This window comes from Plectropomus leopardus, chromosome 2, assembly GCF_008729295.1.
Source record: "Plectropomus leopardus isolate mb chromosome 2, YSFRI_Pleo_2.0, whole genome shotgun sequence".
NCBI lineage: Eukaryota > Metazoa > Chordata > Actinopteri > Perciformes > Serranidae > Plectropomus > Plectropomus leopardus.
In genome coordinates this window covers 26,470,062-26,493,670 of record NC_056464.1, presented here as the reverse complement: position 1 = coordinate 26,493,670, position 23,609 = coordinate 26,470,062, and the positions used below count along the sequence as shown (strand labels likewise).

The 23,609-nt window shown below is 38.1% G+C and overlaps 2 protein-coding genes across 2 annotated transcripts; both read right to left on the bottom strand.

The window, feature by feature from the left end:
* Positions 1-53: 53 nt before the first annotated feature.
* Positions 54-10,138, bottom strand: tnfrsf1b (tumor necrosis factor receptor superfamily, member 1B). The gene is made up of 9 exons (XM_042509418.1): positions 9,953-10,138; positions 8,496-8,601; positions 5,101-5,226; positions 4,827-4,979; positions 3,751-3,844; positions 3,386-3,669; positions 2,151-2,237; positions 1,906-1,964; positions 54-1,815 (listed from the first exon to the last, which is right to left on the bottom strand). Exons 1-9 carry the CDS (start codon positions 10,001-10,003, stop codon positions 1,246-1,248), a joined length of 1,530 nt encoding a protein of 509 aa, XP_042365352.1. The 5' UTR covers positions 10,004-10,138; the 3' UTR covers positions 54-1,245.
* A 6,363-nt stretch (positions 10,139-16,501) lies between these two features.
* Positions 16,502-22,232, bottom strand: LOC121957893 (migration and invasion inhibitory protein). Its single transcript, XM_042506694.1, has 9 exons — positions 21,897-22,232; positions 20,505-20,665; positions 19,413-19,518; positions 19,208-19,319; positions 19,028-19,107; positions 18,805-18,931; positions 17,500-17,596; positions 17,224-17,343; positions 16,502-16,779 (listed from the first exon to the last, which is right to left on the bottom strand). Exons 1-9 carry the CDS (start codon positions 22,129-22,131, stop codon positions 16,657-16,659), a joined length of 1,161 nt encoding a protein of 386 aa, XP_042362628.1. The 5' UTR covers positions 22,132-22,232; the 3' UTR covers positions 16,502-16,656.
* Between the last annotated feature and the right edge of the window lie 1,377 nt (positions 22,233-23,609).

Below are 23,609 nucleotides of genomic sequence, written 5' to 3'. Positions count from 1 at the left end.
AGAAACAAAAAACTAACAACTTAAAAAGGGGACAACTAACACAAAGAGACACATATGACTAGAGTGACACAAAGAAACTACAAAGAAATTCAAATGACTACAGAGATTTGAAATGACTACAAAGTGGTGTCAAGCAGTTATAAAATAAAAACTCAAAATGACTACAAAGACTTTAAAGAGATTGTAAAGAGATGTGAAGCAGTTACAAGGAGAATAAAAATGACTTCAGATGGAAAGCAACTACAAAGAGACTCAAAATGACTCCAAAAAGGGCACAAAAGCAACCGCAGACACAAAAAACAGAGGCACAAAACCACAGGTGCATAATGAAAACATAAAGAGGTTTAAAATCTGTGTGTTATGCTCCTGTGAGGGAGAGGTGGTGGAGCCTTGAGCATGTCTGTGGGCCCATTGTTTCATTATCCGCTCATGCACATATGACACCAGTTTAGAATCACATAATCTACATGTTTTTTATACAACTACATTAACATCAGTCTCGGAAAATGTACATTTACCAAGTACAAATTTGTCATACTTGTAATTTACTTGGGTATTTCTACTCTATTGATTGTACATTTTACTCCACCACATTTTTGTAAAACTGTAGTCACTTTGCACATTAGGATTTTGTGTAAGAAATATATTATTTCCTAAAAAAAAATACAATGCAATGTTAAAAATGAAACTATCCACAAGTATACTTAAAGCCGTTAAAATTAGTTCCAACCGTGACCAGATACAGTGTCAAAGCGCTGCTTACAGAGCTGCACCAGTAGTAACAATCTAACACAAACATCATATAACACTGACAGCTTTTCTACTGCCTAATGAGTACTTTTACTTTTGATAATAAGTAAATTAAACTCTTTATACACCTGTACTTTTAAGTGAAATTATTAGTGCAGAATAGAGTATCACTACATTTTAGATATTTATTTTTAGTAAAAGTAAACACTTCAGCCACCATTAACTTCAATATAAAACCTTTAAGTATGATAATGTATTAAATCTATACCACTGAAAGCATAATCCAACATCTTTATTTACTATTTACATATAAACACATAGCGTCAGTTAATAAGTTTGATATGGAAACAGAATGAAGGTTTAAGCTTGTCTTGTTGAGCTCGTAGAAAACGTGCAATATACCCACGAGTGCATCTTGTGGCCAGGACGATTATTTTCAATGTTGTTTCATGACAGAAAAAAAATGGATTTATCAGTCTTTGATGCTGGTGGTCTTCATGCACCGTAACTGTCACTCTCCTGCACTGACATCAGCGATTGTTTGCCAGCTTCCTGCTGTGGGATGCTAAACGACTCCTCTTCCTTTCCAAATGGGAGTTTAGAGTCAACCTGCATCAAGTCTGTGGGCGGTGTCCCACAAGACCCATTTCCTATGTTAAAAGTGATGCTGACGTTGACATGAGGACTGGTGGTGACAGGGCTGATGACCTGTGGGCTGGTGGGCTGAGAGGAGGACTGTGAGGAGGACAGTGAGGAGGACTGTGAGGAGGACTGTGAGGAGGACTGTGTGGGGACGCTGGGCTGCGGGGTGATGGGCTCTGTGTTGGAGATTAAAGGCATGGGCTCCGACAGTGCAGAGAGTGGGTTGTGAAGATTCATGGTGGATTGCAAAGGGCCGATGGACTCCTGGCTGCTGCAGCCGTCCGTCCTAGTTGAAGTTTCGGTGTTGCTGCTGCTCTGACTGTGGTCGCTGCAGGGCTCCCCATTCTGCAGCAGACACTGTTGTTCTGGTGAGGTTTCTGTGAATGAAGTCAGCTGTGTTTCCCCCAAATAACCCTGATTGGTCTGCATTAGAAGGATAAAAAGAATATTGATTCTCAGTAATCTACAACAACATTCAAAACGTATTCAACAAGAAACCAGAGAAGGACTCACTTTATCACCACTCTCACAATTTCCATTTGCATCTACTTTAGGAATAAATCTCGCAGCGTCTGGGCAAAAAAAGCAGATTGAACATTAAGCTAAGTCATGAAAATGGGAGACAAACAGTTCATGATGAAGATGCTGACAAATATTGGTTATTGTCATTCTGTATAACAAGCTGAAGATAAATATGATGTAGATACAATTGTAGCTTTTCCACAAAACAAGAACATGATTAATGCACTTTTTGTTACCTTTCTTCCAGATTGGTTTACAAAGGACCAGCAGGATGATAACGATGAAAAGAAGTATTAATCCAACGACACCTGAAATGACTGCAGCTGAAAGAGACACAAACACAACACGGGGACAGAAGGAGAGACTGTTTGTCATTTTAGAAAAGGGAGAAGGGAGTTGTGCAAAATGGGAGAGGCATGTCAAAACATTTCTTAAGCACTGGGAAGGGACTGTTTTGTTTTGGGTATTTTTTTTGTTTGTTTTAATTTTGGCTTAGGGGAGGGATATACACATTTAAATGGTTGTATTTTGTGTTTATTTTAAATACTATCACAATCCAAAAACCTGTCAATAGGACTGAAAGGCACATTTTTTTAAAAAAATGGCCAAAATCACACCATTCATCCAAGGCCTACACTATAAAAATAGAAATTATCATGGGATTTTCACATTTTCAACAGCCCCTACACATGTCACATGACACAAATGCTTTTGTCAGGAAAACCTAACAAAAAAACCCAAAATTTTATGAAAATAAAGACATACTATTTCAAGAAAATAATAATACAAGAACAAAGATTACATTTTACAAGAAAAAAAGTTTTTCATAAAATTACACCTTTAATCCTGTAATATTATGACTTTTTTCTCATAAAATTCCAACTTTATTCATGTAACACACAACATCTTGTAAAAATACAACTTTTTCTCTTGTAAAATGTTGAATTTATTATATGATGAGCCCCTACATACACAGTTTTGTAGTTTATTTGGGAAAATGGTCATTATGCACATGTTGCGTGTGTGCGTGCTGTGATGGGTCTATGTGTGTGATGTGTTGGCTTATTAAATTTTATTGGTTTTGCATGGTGCGGCAGGCAGCTGTCATCCACCTATATTCTGCTGAAGTGCGCAAATGCCTTGTGTGATGATGATGTGATTTGTAAGGAGGATCTGCATTTTGCCCAAGAAATCATCTGTTTGTTTTTGTGATAACTCTCATCCTGTTTGCAGTGGCTCCATATCTACATTAAGTGTACATGTGAAAAAAACACTGGTCAGGGCCCATGGTAAAGGGAGGGTCATGCATTTTTACTCAGGGAGGCTCAAGAGTCAAGATAGAAAAAAACAAAAAAAAACAAAGTAACTCCTGAGACACCCCCTTTTCTGATAAATAAAGTGCAGTCCCTTAGACGTCACAGTTTTCTAGCTATGACTTATTAAGAAACAACAAATCAGTTACTGTACATACCCAGTGTACTGTCAGATACCGTGCCTGGTGGCGGGCTTTTTGTCGAATGGTTGAACACTGCCTCTGAAATAGGCAGGGTGTCTACTGACAGTGTCAGACCACGCAGCACTTCGGGGGCTGAGGTTGCAAAGACTGTGCTCATCACCATACTTGCAGTTGAGAACTTGGTCTCAATGCGAGGCTTTTTTGTTGAGATTTGCACAGTAGATCTTAAGGTTAGGTTAGGTTCACACACTGTGTCCGAGGTAGCGTCGCCCTGTCTAACGACAGCCCTTCCATGACAGCTGGGAAGAATCAGAGAGAGAGAGGGGTCAAAGATCTGAGCTCCACACAGCTGTGAACAGATGTGCGGATCTTTTACTCACTCTGTGTGAGGCCAACAGGGGTCCGTGGAGGAGGTTCTGTTAGAGAACGTCCCTCTGTGGCACCGTTCACACCTCACATTTGAGTTTCCTGTCCCTGAGAACAACACCCAAACATGCTGACATTTACTAACATTTCACTAACAGACATCACATTTACACTTGATGATAGATGCTGTATGTAACATGCTGCGCTTTGGATTAGACGTATAATCAAGTTTGATGGTATATGTGGTTGATAAAGCCCTTAGGGACAGCTTTACGTGACCTCTGCAACATATTCTCACGCAACAGTTTATATAATTTTGAATATTTTGAGCCACTATAAACAGCATCACCACGGTAGGGGTACTAAATGAAATGTTATGTTATGTACCTAATATAAAGTTCTGTTGGTTATGTTTTGAAAAGTTAAGAAGTTAAGATTAGAAAAAAAATCATGTGATGTCACTGCATTACATACTTAACGTTAAGTTACGTAGGTTAGGCTTTGGAAAAGAAACATGAGGCACATTCAATCTGAAAATGGTGTGTGTAGTTTTGCTATGGTTTCCACATTCAACGACACGTTGCCTCAAAATGGAGTGCAACAGGCTTTGATGTACGTTTCCTCTTGTTTGGTGGGTGTCAGAGGTGTTATTGATAATCACATTGATATTTAGTGGGGAAATGTGCATTGTGAATTGGCTACAGCAACATTTGGGCTGTCGACCGACTCAATGTTTCCAAGTAAAAACCGTCAACTGATTAAATTACAGAGATATATGAAATCGTCAGCATTATTTATTTCTGTTATCATTTTCAGCTGTAACTGTAACGTTTAAAGATACATAGTTAAACACAGTGGTCCGACCTATCTGATATTTCTGTGTTATTACTGTATGCAGCCTACTGTGTTGCTTTGCTGGTGTCTTTAGTAAAACAAATGTACCAACGTTGAAGCTAAGCAATGTAATGCTAATTCACCGAGACAAGATCTTTCGGAGGGGTCATGCTTTATTTTTAAAGCAAAATATTTAAGAATCACATGTATGGTAAACACACAAACAGTGATGACTGAAAAATAACAGTTGCTGTACCTTGCACAGACACTCCATAACCAGCCCTGCATTGCCTGTGCCTGGTACATGCTGTGCAGTCGTCAGCATCTATCTCGCAGTACATCCCAGGCAGGCACTCACACCTCGACCTCATGGTAGAGGAGCAGCTCTGAACCTCCCGCAGACCTTTGTCTGGTTGTGTGTAGAAAATAATGTTTTGCTTACAGTTATGAATTACAAAATAAAGCAGAATAATGAGTAATTTCAAAACTTTGCATTCTGTAATACAGAGATTTACAGTGCAGCTACTCACCTCTTCTGCATGGAGGACAGGTGAAGCAGTTTATAGCGTAGTTCCAATTCTCCATGTGCTGGCCTTTTGGACATGGTTCACACTCGGTGTCAGTAGTTTCATTGCATTCATGTTTTATCCGATTTCCTGTTGTAATAAATAGATGAATTAATCTATGTTGAGCCACATGTTAGTCACTTTAAATGCATTTTATAACAGCACATGAACAATATAAGTGCAAAACTGACACTTGCAGATGAAAACATAAAGATTGAAAGATACATTTCACACTATTCCTCATATATTTTTGTTGTATATCATATGTAATCACCAGCTGTTTACAGGAGTTACAGTTTATTTATTTGGATACTTATTTTTTTCTGGTTTATCTTCCTCTTTTTTCTGTAAATGATAATGTAAAATTGTAGATATTTGATTTTGTTTATGTTAGTTTATGCATATTTGTTTAGTGAATTAGAGTATAGGTTAAAATTAATAAGGAAGCATTTAATTAAAATCAAATGACTTAGAGAGAGGGGTGTGGGACTCTTCTCACTCCTTTTCAAATATGTAAATAAAGCCATTATGTGTTTGACCAATTCTTCTGCTTTATGTTTAAATTTGTCTACAAAAAATATCTTTGTCTGTCTGCTTGTTTGTATAATAATTTCTCTATTTTCTTCTACATGTTTGAAATAAATAAATAAATGAAATGTGGTTATCTTAGTTTTCACTGGATAAATTATATCATCACATCTTCACGCCTAAACATCCTAGTCCGAAATAAAATGGGGATAGCTACTTGTTTGTATGACATAGAATACTTGCTTACATGTATTTTATATCTGGGGAGGTTTTTATTCATGAAATGCATTGAATACTTCCTAATAATGCAGTTAGACATATTGATTTTGAGTGCAGTAAGAGACCGTGGTTGTGCAATCAAGTGCACACATTTTACAGCTAAAAGGCATTCAAATTTGTTGCCACCCTCACTCACTACTTAGCAGAGAGGTGGGATGCAAAACAATTAACTCCACACTGAGTGGGAGAGATGAGGTCAGCAGGCACATGAGATCAAATTAGTGCAAGAGCACTTCAGCAGTTTTTATGACCCAAATCTTTACTAGACAATTGGGAAGGTGTGGGGAGGACAGATCTAATGAAAACGCTTCCAAGGAAAATTCCCAACTGATAAAATGTTGATGTTAACGTTGATAAGTTTGACAGTGTTTCTGCATTCCTGCTCTTTATGAGCTGCAACACTGCACCACAACCATATCACCGATGTTATAGACGATGCTTTTCAAAGCCAAAACACTTGTTGTGCTAGCTACAAGTGTATGTTAATTCTCCATTGCTTAACAGAAATAGAAGCCAATAAGGTGAAAAAAGTTGCAACACTTCCTGTGAAATCCCCAACTGGAGTGTGGACAGAAGTGCAGCATGAACATGTTCACACACAACCATTTTGCCTGGTCCAGACCTTTGAATTCACCCATTTCACTAAAACAGAGTGAAACGAGTGGACAGTTATGTCTGCTATCGGGCAAACATTCATTAGAATACCTGACAGAAGCTATTCGGCTAACATTGGTGGCTATGTCAGCTCTTCATTGCACGCAGAGAACTTCACACTCCCTCAAACACAGCAAAATTTACAAAAATAGTATTACATTTACATCCTAAAAAGCCTTTTTAAAACACTGTTTTAACCGAAATACGTACGCTAAACAAAACAAGGTTATTGTAAAGCAAATGTGATGCGTCCCATTGCAATTTCTTTTCTTCTTATTCTTAAATTATTTCTTATAATAGTGTTATCATCCTTTATTGTTTACCTTTTTTCATTTAGTGCCTTTTGGAATTTGTTTTACCCCTTTTATTCCTTTTATTTGCTTTATTCTTGTTGAACTTTTGCATTTGCGTTTTGTTCTTGCTTTTCTTGTTTGACTTTTATAAAACTTTCAGTAGTTCAATAGTTAACGTTTACTTTCTTATTTCCTGAGTTCCCACCTTTGCTTTGTCTGTCCAAGCACTTTTATGCACCTTTGTTCCTAAAGGTGCATAAAAATAAAGTTATTACTGTATTATTATTATACAAGGGATAAATAACTTCCTAGTTTCAATGCAAGAATGGTTCCTTGTCCGTTTTATCATGTTTTCATGGATCATCAGCTAGTGAGGAAGCTGTTTTTTTGCCTGAGACGTGCAGCTTTAGGACTTGTCTTTAGTAACTTTTACAAGATGAGTCAGCAGCCAACATTTAAGATTAACCCTTTGAAACCTAAGCAAAATGGGTGTATTTCTTTTAAACACATGGGAAGACTGCAATGAGCAACTTAACAAGAAATGATCCAAAAAATTGCATGACATTAAAAAAGTACAAAATAATCACCTGAAAATGAGAGAAAAAAAACAACCAGAAAGTAGGGTTAAAAAGATAAAAAAAAGCAAACAAACATACAAACAACAACAAGGAAACGACCCCATAATTCTCTGGCATTATTATAACTATCCAATTATGATAATTATAGATTTAATTTTTTCGACAATTTTCCCTGGCTTTTTAAAAATAATTTTCTAAATCGAAAATAATTTCTTTTAATTTGTGGGACATTTCTTGGCAAGTTGCTTATTGCCTCCATCTTTTTTGAAACAATTCAAACCAAATTTGCTGAGGGTTCAAAGGTTTAGATACTTGTGAAAGGCAACTGAACGCTGCACAAGAAAAGTGATGTCAGTCCAGGTTACAAAGGGTTAAGCCGCAGACATTGTTTCCAACCAACTCATGGAGCTAACATTAGCCTAATTAGCTCGTTAACTACAGCTGATAAAATCTCTTGATGTCAGCTGCATTTCAGATAATGAAATCTGTGGTCGTTGGAGGATAATGAGATGCTGATTCATCCTCTTTCTGAATTCCTAGGACCCTGTCCTAAAAATCACGAGGATTTTAATGCCATGCCAGAACAGAATTTGACAGGCATAGCAACAGTAACTAGGGGGGGTCTCAGTGGCCGTTCAAGTATGTCAAATATGTTCTTGAACTACCTCAAATCTATTTTGGCATTTCTAGAGTGCAATTTCTTATCACTTATCAGCACAAATAGCCCCATTTTGAATTAATAATTTTACCGTGTACACTTTAAACTGGCTTCATTTGTCTCTCCGGATGGCAAAAGGAAACTAAAGAATGTCTTAAGCTATAGTAGGTGCTGTTAATCATCTTTCACACCTCCACACCCAAGCCTTTACCAACACGTTTCATGACCTGTGTCATCAAATTTTTCTTTACTAAGAAAGCTTTCTCTTTCAGTACAGTGAGTACCTGAGCACTGGCGTGAGTCAGTTTTTCATAATTTTAGAAACTTCACAGAGTGCAGTCTTTGCTGTGTTTTCTGAACAGCACTTACCAGGGGGGCATTTCTTACAGCACAGGTGAAAATCATCTGGCATGTACTCTTTGTCCGGGTCAGCACACCTTCCATCTGAGTTGGCCTGATACGGCAGAGCGCAGATCTATGGGAAAGAGAGACGGTACTTAAGAGCAACTCATCTTGTGCTGCTCAGATGAGGAGAGCTAAGCACGAAGGCCTTTTCTCGTAAACGTCTGACACAAATGATCTGCATTAAGGCTGTCTGGGGGCTTTGAGCTTCAAGGTAACTACATTAAATTACCTATAGGGGAATTATTTGCAGCCCACTTTGGTATCAGCCAGTTATATTTCCTGGAAGTAATTTTAATTTTGACAATTTAGTCACAAACTGACTGGTTATGTTTTTCACACAATAGCTGAAAGCTGTGCACGACCACCCACACCTGCACCCACCTTTTCCCTTCTGGTAATGCAGCTGGCCTGAGCAGGCACGGTCAGACAGGCGGCTATTGTTCTGAATTTGTAGGAGGTGCATTTCACATCTAAAATATCTCTTCCTCTCTGTGGAGCCCCTGAAAATATTCAGACTTCAGGCACTGCACACACGCAGGTAACTCAGGTACAACCTCTCCCTCATACATACTGAAATATCATCACTAGAATGACAGTGGTGTGCTCATTTTTCATAACAGTGCACAGTTGCTGATACACCTGTTCTGTGCATAGTAGTTTAAAGTGTTTCACCGCAGTGCCCTCCAATGACATGCCGAAGTTAAAATATGCTGACAGATGCAGTGTATTTCTCGTCTAACAGGAAACGGAGGCGTCAAGCAAAAAGCCCTCGGTTCTGAAGTACAGACGATTTCTGTGGTGTCACCACTGTTAGCACGGGATGTGATGACAAAGATAAACTTCTGTGATCTGAGCTCTGTGTTATTAATTACTGACAGTTTATTGAAGAGAACATTCTGTTTTCTTTTCCTTTTTCCTCCTGGCTGCATGCCTGGATGGCAGTGGGGAGGGCTGCTGCCTCATTTCAAAACCTGGTAGTCTGAAACTGCATTAGATTCCAAGCAATTGAAACCAAATATTCATACAGATTAACCACGGTGCAGCTTTTTACTGTAACAATGTCACACGCAGGGCAAAACTGGCATTGATGAGGACAATTAAAGTTTTAAATGATAAATCCATGTTCTGTTGAGTCCATACAAGAAACATGTTTAAAAGATAAATGCACAAATTTGCATTCCAAGACACTCCAATTAAAAATCACTTTACACATTTACAAATGCTGATTTTTAAAGTACTCTGCCTGTTTAACTTCCCTTGAATTACTCCAAGAAAGTGAAACTTTGACGAACAGTTCCTATAGTGATTAAGCTGTATGTTTGTCATCCAATGGATCCGGACGCTGGCTGACGTCCAACCTGTCCAGAGTCCCTGATAAACACAGCAAACAAGCGTGACAGACTTACAGACACAAAGCCTACCTTGGCAGTTTGGACATTCAGCAGAAGCAGTAGTACGAGTATGTCCTTCATTGCCTCTTTAAAGCAGATTGTCGACTGTAGAGGACACAGGTACCAGCGTGTGCACTGTACCAATCATTCTACAAAGGCGGGCCAGCAAGTCTGTGCTAACAGAAGCAATTTCCTTGAACTGAGTCGAGGGTTTGGAGGAAGGAAACGAGCAGGCAGGCGCTAACTTACATTCACTGCTCTGATGAAAGAAGCACAATGAGGTTAGGCAGAGTTTAGATGAGGTTAAACACTTTGACTGTACTTCCTTAGACAGTTGATAACTGTTGTGTATATATACATGAGAAAAATACAGTTAACTAGTCTTTTTTTTTAACCTGCAGCTGAATACAGGAAAACTAGAGTACCTGTAAAAGTTTTTTTACAACATGAGTTAATTTAGTTTTGTAATTGATTGAGTAATTGATCATGTGAGTACTAAAACCAACCTGGCTGCACCGGTGATGAATTTAGGGGTGTCTTTTTGCAAACAGGTATTCAAAGCTACAGATGATAACTCTTATGAAAATAACTTCTAGTAATATTTGCTAAAACTGCCACTATATCCACACAGTTTATCCACACAGTAATAAAAATAGTAGTAAAAATAATCATGTTCCTCCTCCTCCTTGTGTTTCTAGTGTGAAAACATTTTTTGGATTTTAGGACTAATTACAGGAAGTGTTGGCAGGCTATTATTAAGTGATGAGTGTAGGGTAGAATCAGTGTGTAGTGTTAATCGCAACAGAGAGCTGCGCTCAGAGCAGACAGGTGTTGCTGGTTTGAGCAGAGAAATTAGCAGTGAAGTTCTCAAGTGTCAGTAAATGTACTTTTTAGGTTTCACTTTGTGTATAAACAACACAACGCAACACAATGAGCTGCAGTCGTACATGGGGAGAGGAGGAGACGGCTTTAAGAAAGACTCAGTTGGAATAACTTGCAAAAACTCTTAACACTTTTTTAATAACTCTCTGAGAGGATGGGTGAGAGGGGATACCAGAGGATGACACTGCCTGTCTTCAAACCAAATAAATATAGGGAGACATAGCTCAAGGTGATGATGACAGGGCGTAGATCCACCACATAAAGCTCTTCAGTGGGCTCACATAAGTGCAATGTGATTGAAAGACTATTTTGGTCAAATGTATACAATATAACAAAAATTACTTTTTCAGGTGTTGAAAGGGCAAATTACTGCTCATGAACTGTCAAACCTGGCAGCGCTAATCATATATGACTCAGATTCTGTTTATGCACTGTCTATCTCTCATCTCAGATGTTTTCAGAAGCATATTTTAGTGTACTGTTTAGCTGTAAAATGAGACAGTTTGCTCCAGCAGGACAACAGTGCTTGGTTTTGGGTCCCCTGTTGTCAATATGGCAGTCAGGTCGCAAATGTTTCTCATTTTACAGCTAGATGGTACACTAAAATATGCTTCTGAGAATCTTGAATATTTTTTTCACAGGTGTCTTGTACTTTGTTGATATAGTGACACATTCAGCAGGACGAAAGTTATTTTTTATTAAAGTTTCCAACTGTAGCTAAAATCACTTTGTAGAGATCACTTTTCTGTTTTCAGAAAAGTCACATTAAATAGAGATCACCTGTGGGTAGTTATGGGTTTTCTGTCTGAAAGATCCAACTTTTGGCGATTCGTCACTGCAAAGTCTACAGTATACAGAAATCCCTTTAAATCCAAGGCCAGTGACCTGCTACCTGGAATTAGAAATACAAAAACATGACAAGGTATTATCTCATTCATAAATTCACTCGAATAGTATGAAGGCTGCAGAAAAAGAAACTCTGAAGAAAACCGGACTTCCTTTGCTGCTCATTGTGTGATTCGTGTCATCAGTCAGTGGCAGTGGGGAATGAGCAGCACTGACTATTTTTTCGAAAGAAAAAAAGAAAAATGAAGTCACAGGCAAAACAGGAAGTTGACTCCTCTAGATTTTCTCTTATCTTGTGCATACACAGAGACATCCAGATACAGCTCATTACCACAGTGATTATCAGGATATCAACAGAAGTCACTGCGTTTTTAAGAATTTGAGGGTTTCTACACACCAGCAGGATACTAAATTACATTACATAAATAAGGATACTGACATTACATAAATAAGGAATTTTTGTTCCACATAATGTCTGATTACACAATCAGTAAAATCAGGGTGAGGGTTTTCAGCAGTGGTGTCATGTAACAAAGTAATAATACTTGTTACAGTACTTTGGGACTGTCTGTACTTTACTTAAGTTGTTATACGTCTGTCAACTTTCACTTTTACTCCACTAAATTTCCTGAATAAAATGTATACTTTTACTCCACTACATACAAAAATATAAAGATGTGTCTAAATGTTTCTTATGCAACAATCACCATCCCACTTACACGTCTTCTGAAGGCAACACTCAGCACAAAGAAGCAGGTATCCTTATTAGGAAACAACAGCAGGCGTGCTTCTGAGGCAACTGTTAAGCTATTGCAAAGCAGATGCTTTTTTCTCTCACCAATTAACACCTACACCCCGCCTCTCCTCCTTCATGCTGTCTTTGCCTCATCAGTTTTAGCAGTAGCAGTTACATACTACAAAACAGGGAAGGAGCAGAGGGAGGTATGACGGGACAGGCAGACTAATGAAGGAATGGATGGAAAAGAAAAGCTGGTTTGTTCTTAAAGAGCAAGTTTAAGTTGGAAAAAAGACCTTGTTTTAAGGTGGTATGGCATGATTAAATAAATTTCATAATCCGAAAAAGTAAAACCTTAAAAGTCTTAATTTTTTTTACCATCATTTACTTATACTTTTACTTTCAATACTTCAGTACATTTAATATCAGAACATTAATTTTGATACTTAAATATAAATATCAGATACTTTAAAACTTTCACTAAAGTAAAATTCTAATAGGTGATTTCAGCTTCTACCAAAGTTTTTGGTTGCTTTTATAAGTCACATGATGCGACGGCTAAGAACTGGCTCCTTCATACATGATGCACTACAAGAGCTGTTTTTGCATCACATAGCTCTTCAAAAGTTGAATGGATCATCCGGAAGTTTTGAATCTACAGTTTCCTCTGTGAAATCGTGGACTATCATCTCCAAGAAATCCCTCATACGTGGGTGCTCCCACATATAAGGGGCTTGCCTTTCTATTATTGCTTGCAAGGCACACCTACATCACCTTTGATTGGAAATAATGACGGCTAGTGTGACGGCTGCAACAGAAAAATAAACCTGCTGGTGTTCTGAACATCCATCGCCACGCTTCTTGGAACGTTATTGAGAGAGAAGTCACATGACATCTCAGGAAAGGCGTTTAACTTCACTCAGTGGAAATGCAGTCATCTCACCTCGTGAGCAAAGCACTGGAGCCCTGCAGCATCATCTCCAAATTGACACTCACTGTGGACCCTTTGGCAATGAAGTCAAAGCCAAAAAGGTTAACTTTATCACACCCTACCCACCACTGACTCCAGGTCTTCTGTTATTCAGCCGCAGTACTGTACATGCTGTGCCTAATCTAATGCCCCCATGCCTCGCATTGTTTGTTCCTGTGTGAGACATTGACATTTCACAATAAAGTTTCCCCTCCCACATCCTCAGCATTTCTCTGGTACTCAAACACACCAAGAGCAGACCTGTTCACACTGTGGTCTTGTGATGTTTTGTTTGTTATAGTAAATTACTTTCATATGTAAAACTGAGGCTTTTCTTTCATGCTATACCCTCAGTGATTAACTGGTCTGGTTGCTACGGCATAAACCTGTTTATTTATTTATTTTTTGTTTGTTTGTTTCACGCAGGGTGTAAACTACAGGGGAGCTTGGCTCTTCTTAATAAGGCATGAGCTCCACTAAAAACATTTGTGAAATTCTGAGAGGGTCTAATAAATATTGACAGTATGCTGTTTTTGCCAAGCATTTCTATTTTCCTGTATCTGCATCTTCATGAACAGTGAGTCGAATTAGGCTGATATTGATACATGATTCATGCATGTGGATGATTCATCACTCATTCACTTTGATAAAGATGCCAGCTTGAATTGCCATCGTAATAGCAGCATTTCATGAACCTCACCTACTTTAACTGAAAGATCAGAAAAAAACAACTTATTTGTTGCCCCAGTCAGTCTGTGCAGCTAATTAGCATCATTGATGATGTGTTTTGTAGTCGGTATATAGATATGTCAAAAAGAAGCATAACATTTAATGCTCATACATTAGTGGGTTTATAGGCTATTTTGCTATTTGACCAATACGTTTCTTATTTATATTGATAAACTATAAAATAAAGTGCCCTGCTGTGGTTGGCCATATTGTATCATATAAATATGTTCGGTTAATAACGGGTGAGAGCTTGCCTAGGTCGCTAAATGTGCTTGGTCCAGCACTGCACATTGGTTTTGTCTTTGGCCTACTTTCAGGTTTTGGTGCACTGATATGGTGCTTTACTGTTGAGTAATTTCCAGAAGTACAACATGATAGTTAAGGTTTTTATATGGCAGACTTAAAGCTTGCTTCAGGCAGGTACGAACTGTTTAGTTTTTACAAAAGTCATTTTTTAAAATTCTTACTGTGTGGTAATGTAGAACAGCTTTTGTCATACCAGTGCAAATACCAGTATAACAAAAATAGAGATGGCTGTCTCGGTTAGGATCTAATGGAAATGGACTTGAACCATGATGCCCATTTAAAATTATTTTTGATATTTTATTTTTTATTCATCTATCCTTGTATGTTTTCGCTCGTTGTACCTGCTAACTAGTTTCATGGCTTGTTTATTTATTTATTATTTTTAAGGACTTATTTTTCTTGTGATTTATAATCTCCAAAACAGGCTTTTGTAACTGTCTTTTCGGTACATCTTTTGGCTGCAAATACAAATTTTAAAAAAAGAACAGAGTAGGCATGATGTTAACAGTGAAGTAATGAAGTAAGCAAGTTTCAAATCCTGTTAATATTTACACATGTGAAATAGAAACCGATGGCTGCCTGGCGGTTGAAAGACGCACTAAATCTTAATCTAGAACAGTACAGCATGCTCTGAAGATTGTTGATAGTATTCATGATTTGAGGGAAGTGGGCGAGAATGAAAAGACATCAGACTGGAGGAGCTCTTCAGACTTACCTACCTGTGAGGTCAACTATCTGTTTTACCTCCCTTTGATAAATATCAGTCGACTGATACCTTTCTGACAAATATCATTGCTGTCTGAAAAGTCTTAAGTGTTGGATTATAGTTTGCTGACAAAATATTCTTATTAGGATGTTGTAGTTTCAATTCAACTATGGTGTAACTGCAGCTCATAATAGCTGTCTCATTACACTGAGCAGAGCATGAAAACATGCAGGTCATACGAGGATTTGAAGATATGATGATGATAACAAGCACAAGAAGCATCATTTCCCTTCACAACTGTTTGTGCTGCTGGTTAAAAAAAAAAGTAGTATCACAAAGCCCTCATCTCAAGAGCTGTGCTCTCATGTCACAGCGTTCCCAGTCCTGAGATGACGATCAACAGTCTGCCAGATTACAGCGCACGCACAGCAGACGCTTTGCTTTGAGCGAGCCGTTTGAGATAAAACATCAAAGTATTGCAGCTTCAATAGGGACTCAAAACAAAAAATCACATGAAAATAAAAATAACAATCAAGTAACATTTCCTTTGCCTCAAGTTTAATTTATTCATTTTATTTAATGAGCCCTAACACATTTTGTTTATATCTAATTTCTTTAAATATTTTGGCGTGCAAGACTCAAACTGGAAAAACTTAAGTGTCATGGGTGGGATCGCTACAGTGACATTCAGTCGAGGTGGTTGTGGTTTCCCATGAACTGCACCCTCCGTACAGTGAATCAGCCTCAGTGTCTCTACAATGTTTTCTGTATCACAGCCAGGAAGTGTCAAAGGAAGTTAAAAACAGAAGTATGTGCAAACCTGGGAGCCAAAGCAAACAACTGGGAAAGGGCAAGAGTGATGATTCAAAATGACTTCCTTCATGAAATTTACCAAGAAAACTCCAATGAAGTATCAGCTGCGTGATTCTAAAACTGTCTCCGCTGTGGCGTAACATTATGGGCTCTTGCTTCATATCCATGCATCTGCTGACAGTTGCATGTGGAGCCTAAATCTGTCAAAACTTAAGTCAAATCAGAAGAAATGAGGAACAACCAAAATGCAGCTCCAGCAAACATTAAAAAATCAGCTGCTCTGTGGTGTAAATGATCCCGTTTTCATTAAAGTTCAATGTTATTAATCAGATTGTGTGAGCACAAGTAGACAGACAATGACCGAACATGCAGCATTTCATTCACAAACTCATTACATTCTTAAAAACATATTATCTCTGATGTATGTTTAATCAGGCACTTCTATGCCGATGATTTGTGTTTTGAGATTACCACCTATTTAATACGAAAAAAGTTTTAACATACACTGTAAAAAGAAGTAATTTGTTTTGACTTGAAAAAATTGTATGTATACGTTTGATTTTTTTTTTCTTTTTACAGTGAATAGTGAATATGAAATATTACAGAAAAGCATTATTGAAATGAAACAGTTACAAAAACAATACCACACAGAGACTTAAAGTGAGCCAAAATAGGAAATCATTTTGGGTGGTGCCAAATGCATTACAGGAACTGCTTTAATCGCTTGAAAGTAGACTGATTGTTTGTCAGTGCAAAGGGTAAAATGTGCTTCCTAACTTTCTTTTGGAGGAGAAGTGTTGGAAGTTGTGACGGGCCAAGCGAGAAACATCTGAGATCTGGTTACTGGACACTTTGTGTGTAGAGAGATCCTGAAAAATATCACAATCACCATGTGAGAAATGTGCTGCGTCTCTCCTCACAAGACTCAACATGCATCTTATTCTTTGTCATTGTTCAATAACTGGAGAAGGTAAAGGATTTTAACGATACTGCGACTCTTATCGATACTCCTTCAGTACAGTTCTTTATCAATACTCTTATTGGTTCTTTGTCCTTACTGAATATTGCTTTTAAAAAATACATTATTTTAAAAAAGAATAAATTCAGAACAGGTTTATTGAATATTTTAAAAATAATTTGTTGTTTATATTGTAAAGTGGCAGTAATGTTTACTACAGCAATAAACTTAATGATATCTCCCTGGAAACAAATATAGAATGGAAATAAAATAAATCATATTCCTGACATCACAATACTGAGTGCTGTGAAAAAAAGGTCGATATAGATACAGTGGGAAGGCTGCAGTGTGTCACCTCCAGGTCTTTGTCCTGTGACTCGGTGGAGCTCTTCGTTCTCAGACTGCTCCGCAGATCGAGGCTGCTGGGTGGCGGCAGCGTGCTCTGACCTGTGTTCGACCAGCCTGAGAGACAGTGCTGCACAAGACCAGAGGTGAAGATGAAAAATTATTTTAGTATACTGACAAAACTTCAAATGTTAAAGTAAACATAACACAACAAACAAAGACCACAGAGAGGAAATGGGACAGTTGAACAGTCATAAATGATCGTGCAGTGGAGTCCCTTACTCACCGATGGTAACCCCAAACTATCGGAAGGGTCGAAACTGCAGCGCCGATGAGCTTTGTACTTGTAGGGTGGCAGGAGGGTGGAGCGAGGAATGCTGACCCTTACAAATAAAACAAAATGAAAGCTCATATGAGACATATAACATGCTGGTATGGTGAGAAAAAAAGACATTTTTTAGCAGGAATTCTCCAACGTTTTTGTAACATGGGCCCTCAAGTACACAAATTTTAGGCCACAGACATATATTTCTGATATTTCCTAACTGATTCCTCATATATCTGTTTGATTTTGCCCTCTAAGAGAAATTATAGCTCCTCCCTGATGGAAGAAGTCGAAACTCTGCATAGGAGGGTGATGTGAGTCTGCTAAAATGACCTTTGCCCTCTGAATAGCATTGACGTAATGAACATCGTCAAGATTATGCAAGTTGATGCCAATGATTTTTTGGCAAAGTTTAACGATGCTTCCAAGCCTTTTTTTGTTAACTGTGCTGGGGTTTCCAAACCAACAGATCACTGCAAATGTTAAAATTGACTCAGAAATTAATGAATAAAAACAAGTCTGTCAACACTAAAATCCCTTATTTCCTCAAAAAGAAGTCTCTGGTTGGCCTTTTGGCAGATGTAGTAGGATTTTGGATGTTTCTGTGTGTTACATAAAAGCTGATAATATGTTAGTCATTCTCAAAAAGGGAGAGAGTGACTCCTGATAATCCCTGAGGATGCCTGACTCAACAGCATTGCTACATAACCTTTAATTCTTTCTGTGTTTAAAAACAGCACACACTGCTGCTGTTTGTGCCATTATTTGGCAGCAACATTCATAGACTGCAGTTACATGAACATGAATAAAATGTTTTGAGGCTTATCCTGGTTATAATCATATTCAGAATAAGGTGTTTACATGAGCACAGAGTAATCAGGTAATTCACATTCCACGTATACACACCGGTCTCTGTCAGAGTATTCTGGCTAGCACATTCGGGTCTCTCATAAAGGGAATATAATGTTTACACGCTCAAACTCATCAATCGAAAACCGAGTTATTCATGTCCATATAAACACACTTATAATAGATATACAAGTAAAGCCAGGAACACGACTTTTCTAACTTCATGTAAACAACAAGTAAAAGTAGGACATCATAAAAAGTCTCGGCTGCACTCAAGGGCACCGTCCACTGCCTTCTGGATTCATTTAGCAGGGACAAAGTACATCAAATTAAAAATGCCTGTCGCCTGGTGCCAATTAAGTGCTCTGTTGTTCCAAAGTGTTCATAAAAGGCAGTTAAAGGGCACATCATCATCACCTGACGAGAGCTGGCTCAGCAGTAGTGTGAGGGTGGGAGGATTTGTGCTTTTTGCACACCGGGCAGCTCTCCTGAGAGTGGAGCGGGACGGGGAAAAGTCTGCTGTTAATCCTGTAAGAGAACGTACCTGAACAAAAAGGTGAGCAAGCAGAGGTGAGAACTACTTCAGCCATCATGAAAAGACAAATGACAGTAGCCTGTTTAAATCAATAACCCCTCTCACAGTGATGAGTGTCCACGTTAGCCTCTGGACCGTCCCTGTCTGTTAGCGGCGGCAGGACTGAGTGGTTCTCCTCAGAAAATCTATGAGGAGAGAAAAGTAACGGTAATTTGATGAAGCCATCATCAATCACAGGCAAACGTGACACACACAATCAAGTGCAATCTAGCGTGACGCACTCACTCTGCTTGCGTGCTGTGGACACACTCGTCTCTATTGAGTGATCGAAACGTGCGCAGGTCATTGAAGTACTCGTCAGAGCGCTCTATCAAGGAGTCCTCAGCATCCAGGACGCCTTAGAGGGAACAAGCGTCACCTGTCAGGGCTCTATAACATGATTGTGTGTTTAAGAAAGGAACAAGTAGAAAGACAGACCAATACGATGTACCTGCTATCCAGTCGTACCCGAGTAAAGGCTGCACATGATGCCTGTTTGAGGCAGACATTGCTTCGCTTTCACCAGACTGACATGTGACTCGACTCCACACCTTCCCCTGCAAAAACAAAAAAGCAATACAGAATAAATTCAGACAAAAGCCCTGCACACTTTATTTTAAGCAGCTAAAGCAACATGATTTAACCATGTTCTACAGCTTAAGGGAAGTAAATTTAAGCCTTTTAAAGACTGTTTCAACACCTCTTGGAGGGAAATTTACGCAAATTTTACAATTACCAAAACTGAAAGAAAAACAAACATGAACTTGACATGACATCAGCTACTTAGATTTTTCCCAAAGGTTTACTGTGACATAAATAATGACTTTTTTTGTTTTGTAGAGGAGAAAAGGGTAGAACAGAACTGGGAAGTACCCAAAACTTTTTCTCACTCTGCATATAGGACTGCCTCGTTTCCCATCGAATTTGAAAAACTTTTTGCGGAAAATACACCCAGTGTTGTTCAGCTATCCTGATCTGCCTGATGGTAATGTAAGAGGCAATTGGTAAATTATTTTTAAAAAGATGTTGCTAGTTTTCTGAGATTTTACAAAGAAACATCAAAAAAAAATAAAAAATCCTACTTCCAATGTTTTAATACTTTTGAAAGATTTATTTAAGAGATTATAAAAACTAATCAATACCTTTTTTTAAGATTAATTATTTCAAAGCCTTTTAAGGCTTTTGAAAAGATCCAAGGGAACTCTGTCTTAATAACGACAGAATGCGAGTATTTGGCTTCAGTTATGTTGAAAAGGTCATTTTGATTAACATTTTATTCCTCTCAAAGTGTAAACCATGACATAGTTTCAGCCATAGAAACCCTCTTATAGCCATATCCAGCGACATGGGGGTGAGTATTTTTTCAGGTTCGGATGAATTATTATTTAAGCCAACCAGTTTGGACAATGCCATTCACTTAAAGAGATAACTAAGCTTTCGGGAATAAGGTTGAAATAGTGCTCATGATCTACTCAATACTGTACTGCTAATTTTAAAAATTAAACATAAACTTTAGTAAACTGTCCTTGGTTCTTTTTCTGACCTGTTCTTTGTGATTTACTAGACAGGACTTGGTGCTGGCTGGCCTCGTGTCCTGCAGCCTGCTGTGGACGAGAGGATGTCTGTCTGATGGTGTTGTATGTTTAGTAGTCCCTCTTCTGTATCTGGAGGTCACAGGTGGTGCTGGAGTAGTTCCCTGGATGTCTGTTGGAGACACCAAAGAAGAGATTTCTCTATTAGTAATTAAATTATTTATTTATCACATGCACACGAAAGGCTTGCAAAGAAATGTAAGTCACACAAAACAACATGAAAAGACAGTGAGAAAACACAGTTATCACAAGTAGATGTACATTAACATATACAAGGAGTTTTACTTGTTGTTTTGGTGCAAAACAATTTACATCAAAGATTAAAATAGTAAATTTACATAGAATAAGACATAAGATAATAATAAAGAAGCAATTTAAAAAATATAAAATGAAAAAATAGAATATAAAGAACAAAAAATAGAGGGATTGTACAATTGTGCAGAAGTTGGAGTTGCAGTGCAAATATCTTCAGTCTAAATAAGACAAGAAATATATAACCAGGAAAGATGTTAACTTGTGGATTGAGGTAAACTCTGGAGAGTGTCTTGTTCAAGGGTTTTTGGACCTCTCATTCCTGTTGCTCAAACACTGATAGCTCCAGAAAAAGCCATGACCCATGCAGTCAATGTTTACAAGATACTTTTGAGCAAGTTTTGTGTGAAAGAAATTAAAAGCCTGTTACATATAGATGCCTGTCCCAAATATAAGCCTGTTGGGTTCAGTGATTTAAGCACATAATAGCCCGCACTATCAATTAAAAAGTTTTACAGTAACTAGATGGCTTGACACGACCTTCTGTTATATGACATGCTATTGTTACCGTTATTGTTGTTGCATCTCTCCCCCTCTCTCTTTCTCTTTCCTTTATGTCATTACAAAATTTAATTGTTATTTACGGCATTTGTTGCACGTCTGTCCGTTCTGGAAGAGGGATCCCTCCTCAGTCGCTCGGCCTGAGGTTTCTACCATTTTTCCCCTGTTATAGGGCTTTTGGGGGGAGTTTTTCCTTACACGATGTGAGGGTCTAAGGACAGAGGGATGTCGTATGCAGTAAAACCCTCTGAGGCAAACTGTGTTTTGTGATAATGGGCTTTATAAATACAATTGACTTGACTAGATCTGTAAAGGGGCAAAACAAACAAACAATAAAATAAACTAAGTCATACCCCAGCCAACCTCTCCTCCGGTAAATAAAGAACAGTCCCTTGACGCATATATCAAACTTATACAAATGAGAACATCTTAGACGAAACGCCAGTCTTATCAGATAGCTAGCTAAATTAGCTAACATCTGCTGACTTCTTCCGTGTCTTTGGCCTCATATAAACAAACCGTTTTATTACCCGAAAATCTCACGGTAGGTTTGGCGAGGGCGGCCCGGGCAGGACCGCGGTCTCCACCGGTCAGGGTGACGATCTCTGCCGGCTCTCTGCTCTGCTCAGGCCCGTCCTCTCTGTCCCTCTTTCGGCTCTGCCTGTACCCGCTCAGCCGCTCCAGTTTCTCTCTCTGCTGCTTCAACTGCTTCAACAAATCTTTGTTTTGCTCCCGTAAAATTTCCAATCGACCCGCGGATGACATTTTTTTACATCTATACCAAGATAAATTCACGTTTATTGAACTCGGAGAGAGCAGCGAAAGTTTCAGTCTCCTTTGTGATTTGAACCATGAGCTCCATGACAACAGCGCGTTGTCAACAATGATCCGATTGGCTGTGACTGTTCTACCCATCATGCCTTGCAACCGTCAGCGTTTTTTTTCTTAAAGTGACAGGCACTCATCTGATTTAAGCAGACTGTACATAATAATAATAATAATGCATTATTGTATAATGGGGTATTATTTGCTTAAATGACTGAACTAAACAGGCTTATATTTGGGACAGGCGTAAATATGGGATTTTATGGGCTTTTAATTTCTTTCACACAAAACTTGCTCAGCAAAGATGGAAATACAATCAATTTATTTATTCGACCTTTTAAGACTTGGACAAAATGGCTTTATTTTATTCAAAAGCATAGGAAGTATGTAATGAGCAACAAAAGAAGAAATCACCCAGAGGTTATATTGATATCTGCGAAAAGTACCAAAAAAACTACTTGAAAATCTTCCCAAAAAACCCCGCCACCCCATACAAAAAACCCAAAGCAAGAGATGTCCCAAAATCTTCAAATAGTCACTAGATGACACCAATGCTCATTCATGGTTTCAGAGGTGGCAGGCAATTGTGACATTCAATGAAAAATATGTTGAATGCACTCAATCTGATTGAGCCATCTCTACCATTCAGTTCAGTTACTTTAAGCTAAAAAAAACCTCCAGATGCTGCTGTGTTTTTAATCGGTCTGCCTTTTCTGATGCCAAGCACCTGAGTTTGGCACAGTGTCAGTCTGTTTTGCTGTTTTGTATTAATATATGCTGCTTTCATCCTATGTTTTTAAGAGGAAAGGGAAGCACTTCACTTTGTTAATTGGTAAAAAATGTCTTACTCTGTAATCCATATTTTAATTTGGAGGACTGCTGTTTACACACTTCCTAAATAAAAAAATAAAAAACTACAGGAATGAAATTCTTTTTTTGTTTTTCCTATGTAGCAATTAGCTGTGCAACTCTTTGTTGTACAATGACAATATATTAACCTTTAATCTTGCAATATTTTGAGTATAATTGCACACACACATGACATATATGGAATATAATGTATATTTATAGACTTTGTAAATATACAGTAGTGTATGTCTGATTTAAGTAACAGTATATGATGCAGAACACCAGAGGGTGCTGTTTACTTAAAAAGTAACACTAGACACAGTTGATGGTGGTCAGTACAGATATGGTAGAGTAGTTAGAAATGTGATTGAAAAAGCAGTAAGATGCTTAAGTAAGAGTGGAAATACCACAAAGTAAATCAAACTCCATTAGCATGAGTCTGGTGATGTTCTATTTTTTTCTCATTGTCTCCAGTGTTGTCAAGAAACCATTCAAGTCAATGATTATAATTCAGTACACTTATTCAGTGAATATCCCCTAATGGTCCGCTAACTGTCTTGCTAAATCTG